The following is a 3,612-nucleotide window of genomic DNA, read 5'->3' on the forward strand; positions in this document are numbered from 1 at the left end:
CAGAAAGTGTTCTTTAAAAACAATTTTACATTGACTTAATATAAAATGATAAGCATATTTATCAGGTTTGATTCTAAAAATTTAATCATTTTAGATTTACCACTCAAATATACAGTACGCTCAGAATTGATTTTTGTTTTTGTTGGCAGAGGGACATCGACGTAAAAGTGTAAGAAATAATTTTTGTGCTTAAATACCAGCAGGATCCATCAGGAGTCCCTGGGAAGGCTACAGTTTCTCCAATGTATTGCACAAAAGCACATCTGTCATTCCTGTCATTACTCATATGACTGTAAGTGTGTGAGCCTGTGTCTGACCGACATTGGTTCTGTCTGCTTCATCTGTTTGTTTACTCTCTTTTTTGCAATGTTTACTGTGTGTGCGCACACATGCCTGTGTCGGTATCTTTATGTGTGCGTGCAAGAGTGTGTGCATGTTTGAGTGCATGTGCATGTGTGCTTGTGTGTGTGTGCGTGCATGTATACATGTGTGTGTGCACATGTGTATGTATATATGTGAGTGTGTGAGGGTGTTTGGAGAGTGACATAGAATTCTTCCTCAATTGCTCTCATCTTATTCACTGAGGCAGTCTCTCAGTTGAACCCAGTGCTCATCATTTCAGCGAGTGTCACTAGCCCTCTTGCTGTGGGATTCCCTGTCTCTGCCTTCCCACAGATAGATCCAGAGTGTGAGAGAGCATGTGACTGACCTGTCATGTGTTGTGTGGTGTTTCCAGGAGTTATGAGAGATGAATTAAGTATTCAGCATGATCCTGAGCCATGAATGTCCTCCACCTCATTTGATAGATGAAGAGACTGAGGCACTGGGAAGTTCAGTAACTTGAAAAGAATGCACAGGATCTGACCACTGAGCTCAGAAGCCACATCCCAGCCTTTTTTATATGTTAAAAAGTGTTATTTTTTATTTTATGTATATGTGTTTTGTCTACATGCATGTTTGTTACACCATGTGTGTGTCTGGACTGTGGAGGTAAGAGCAGGGAGTCAGATACCCTGAACTGGGAGATAAACACAGATTTGCGCTGTCTACTCCATGGAACAGCAACTTCAACTTTGGGCCTCTCCTCAGCCTATCTCTCCCCTTCTGCCTCTATCACTGGCATATGTTAGGTGACACATAGAATAATGGATTCTCTTACAGCCTCCATCATGTGGATGATTCTAGGATGGAACCAAAGTTGGGTTTCTGAGTTCATCCTGATTGGCTTCTCCAGTGACCCCACAACCAATAGCATCCTCTTCATTGTCTTCCTTCTCATCTACCTGAGCTCAGTCCTGGGCAATGGGCTCATCATCATGCTGGTCTGCCTGGACACACAGCTGCACACTCCCATGTACTTCTTCCTCTGTACCCTCTCCTTGTTGGATATGGGCTATGTCACCACCACCATGCCCCAAATGTTAGTGCATCTTCTTGCTCACTCTCGGACCATCTCCTTTGCTGGATGCTGGCTACAGATGTTTGTGTTCAGTGCCCTGGGTATAACTGAGTGTACCTTCTTTGTTGTCATGGCTTATGACCGGTATGTGGCCATTTGCTATCCACTGCGCTATACTGTCATCCTCAACTGGGGCCTGTGCATAAGGTTGGCAGCAGGGTCTTGGATCTGTGGTTTCTTTTCCTCTTTATTGCATACTTTCTTCACCATGAGTCTGCCATATTGTGGGCCCAACAAGATCAACCATTACTTCTGTGAAGGTCCTTCAGTGCGTAGCCTGGCTTGCATGGATACTCACCTCATTGAGATGGTGGATTTTGTTTTGAGTGTTTTTGTGGTTGTTATTCCAATTTCCCTCATTGTGGCCTCCTACATTCGTATTGCCATGGCAATTCTCAAGATCAAGTCCACCCAGGGCCGCTGCAAGGCTTTCTCTACCTGTGCCTCCCACCTGACTGTGGTCACATTCTTCTATGCTCCAGCCACTTACATCTACATGAGGCCCAACTCCAGCTACTCCCCTGAGCAGGACAAGAAGATCTCACTCTTTTACAATGCCTTCACAGCCTTGCTCAACCCTGTAGTCTATAGTCTGAGAAACAAAGATATCAAGAGGGCATTTCTCAAGGTGATGGGACATGGTAGGATGGACTGCTGAACCAGGATGGTGAGTCCTTACATGAACACTGAATAAAATGTTCAATGTTTAATACAGAGACAGTCTTTGTCTTATGAGAACAATGTTGTGCATTTGATGTAATGTATGACTTAATATCCATGGTCAAGATTCATGAAACAGAGAACACTGTATTGATGAGAGAACATAGTTCAACAGAAAACATAAATATTAGTCATTCTAAATCTAAAGGCTCCCTTGGGGCTCACTTTTATTAGTGATAGATTGCAAGTGTTCTTTTGTAGTCAGACTTAGATCCATACATCAATAACAGAGGGAAAGGAATAGTGGCTAAAACCTTTAAAAGATAAGCTTCTCAATAGTGATCAACCTCTCTTTGCACACATTCTTCTGCAGAGGAAAGAACCATGGTCCATCCTGACAACAAGATGTTGGGATTTATTTTATTTCCACAGAGAAGCAATGAAAGTCATGTGACAATGGTTTGGTGTGTACACTTCCAGTACCGAGAAGTGAGACATTGACAGGAATTTTGTAGCCTACTGTATTTTCCCAGAAACCAATTTCATCCATGTAAGCCAGTGGAAAACATGTTGTTAGTGATATTGTAATAGAAACAGTAGAGGCTAAGGTTAAGTAATGCAGGCTAAGTAATGCATCACAGGTTGTCATTATTAAAGTTAAAGCAATAGTGTGTGGAACAGAAGAGGCACAAGCCAGACACCAGACTTCCTGCCTAAATTCAATGTAGTCTGATGTTCAACATGATGAAGTCTGCATCGTGTGATCAAATGAAAGTTATGGGAGCTGGATTTCATTGCAAAAATCCTAACTTTTGCTGCAAGTGACGTGCAGCATCTGAAGACACATCTCCCCTGTGAGTGTGGATGCTGCTCCTTTTCTAGACTGAGGGGGTGGGTATTCTAAGGCAAAACAGTATGTTTTGGACATTATAGAACTCTGAACTCATATCTCAGAGCAGCTGTGGTTGCCTGCACAAGACTTAGTCAGTCAAGAGTCCACTGTGGGCTCAAGAGATCACAGTGATCTTCTCTAGACAATTGATGGGTTATAGGGGGAAAAGAGTCCGATTACTTCAGTAGAGTGACCCTTGATTCATTGTCAAGCTCCAATGTATGACCCTACAACCATGATAGATGGCCAGGACAAATTAGACAATAAGAGTTTTAAAAAGCATACAAAGTGTATTAAATACTCATGAAAGATGATAGGCAAGGCCAAAAAAAAAAAAGGAAAATAGTGTGGACATATTCTTTCATACAGAAATGTTCCTCATCAGGTGTCACCAACAGAACAGGCTTTGGACAGTCCAGGGGATAGGATGACATTCTCTACAGGCACCTGCCAGTCTCCTTCCCCAGCCATGTTCTCATGGCTTGCTATGGCTATCTTCACTGTTGACTGCATTTAGAATCACTGTAGAAAAATGTCTCTGGGGAAGTTTATGAGATGTTTCCTGAAAACTTTAACTGATGAGGTGTGACCCATCCTGATT

At 42.5% G+C, this 3,612-nt stretch overlaps 1 protein-coding gene across 1 annotated transcript; it reads left to right on the top strand.

Moving 5' to 3' along the window:
* Positions 1-1,145: 1,145 nt before the first annotated feature.
* Positions 1,146-2,117, top strand: LOC116095534 (olfactory receptor 2A12-like). Its single transcript, XM_031376883.1, has one exon. It carries the CDS (start codon positions 1,146-1,148, stop codon positions 2,115-2,117), a length of 972 nt encoding a protein of 323 aa, XP_031232743.1.
* The last annotated feature ends 1,495 nt before the right edge of the window (positions 2,118-3,612 follow it).

This window comes from Mastomys coucha, unplaced genomic scaffold, assembly GCF_008632895.1.
Source record: "Mastomys coucha isolate ucsf_1 unplaced genomic scaffold, UCSF_Mcou_1 pScaffold18, whole genome shotgun sequence".
Classification (NCBI taxonomy): Eukaryota; Metazoa; Chordata; class Mammalia; order Rodentia; family Muridae; genus Mastomys; species Mastomys coucha.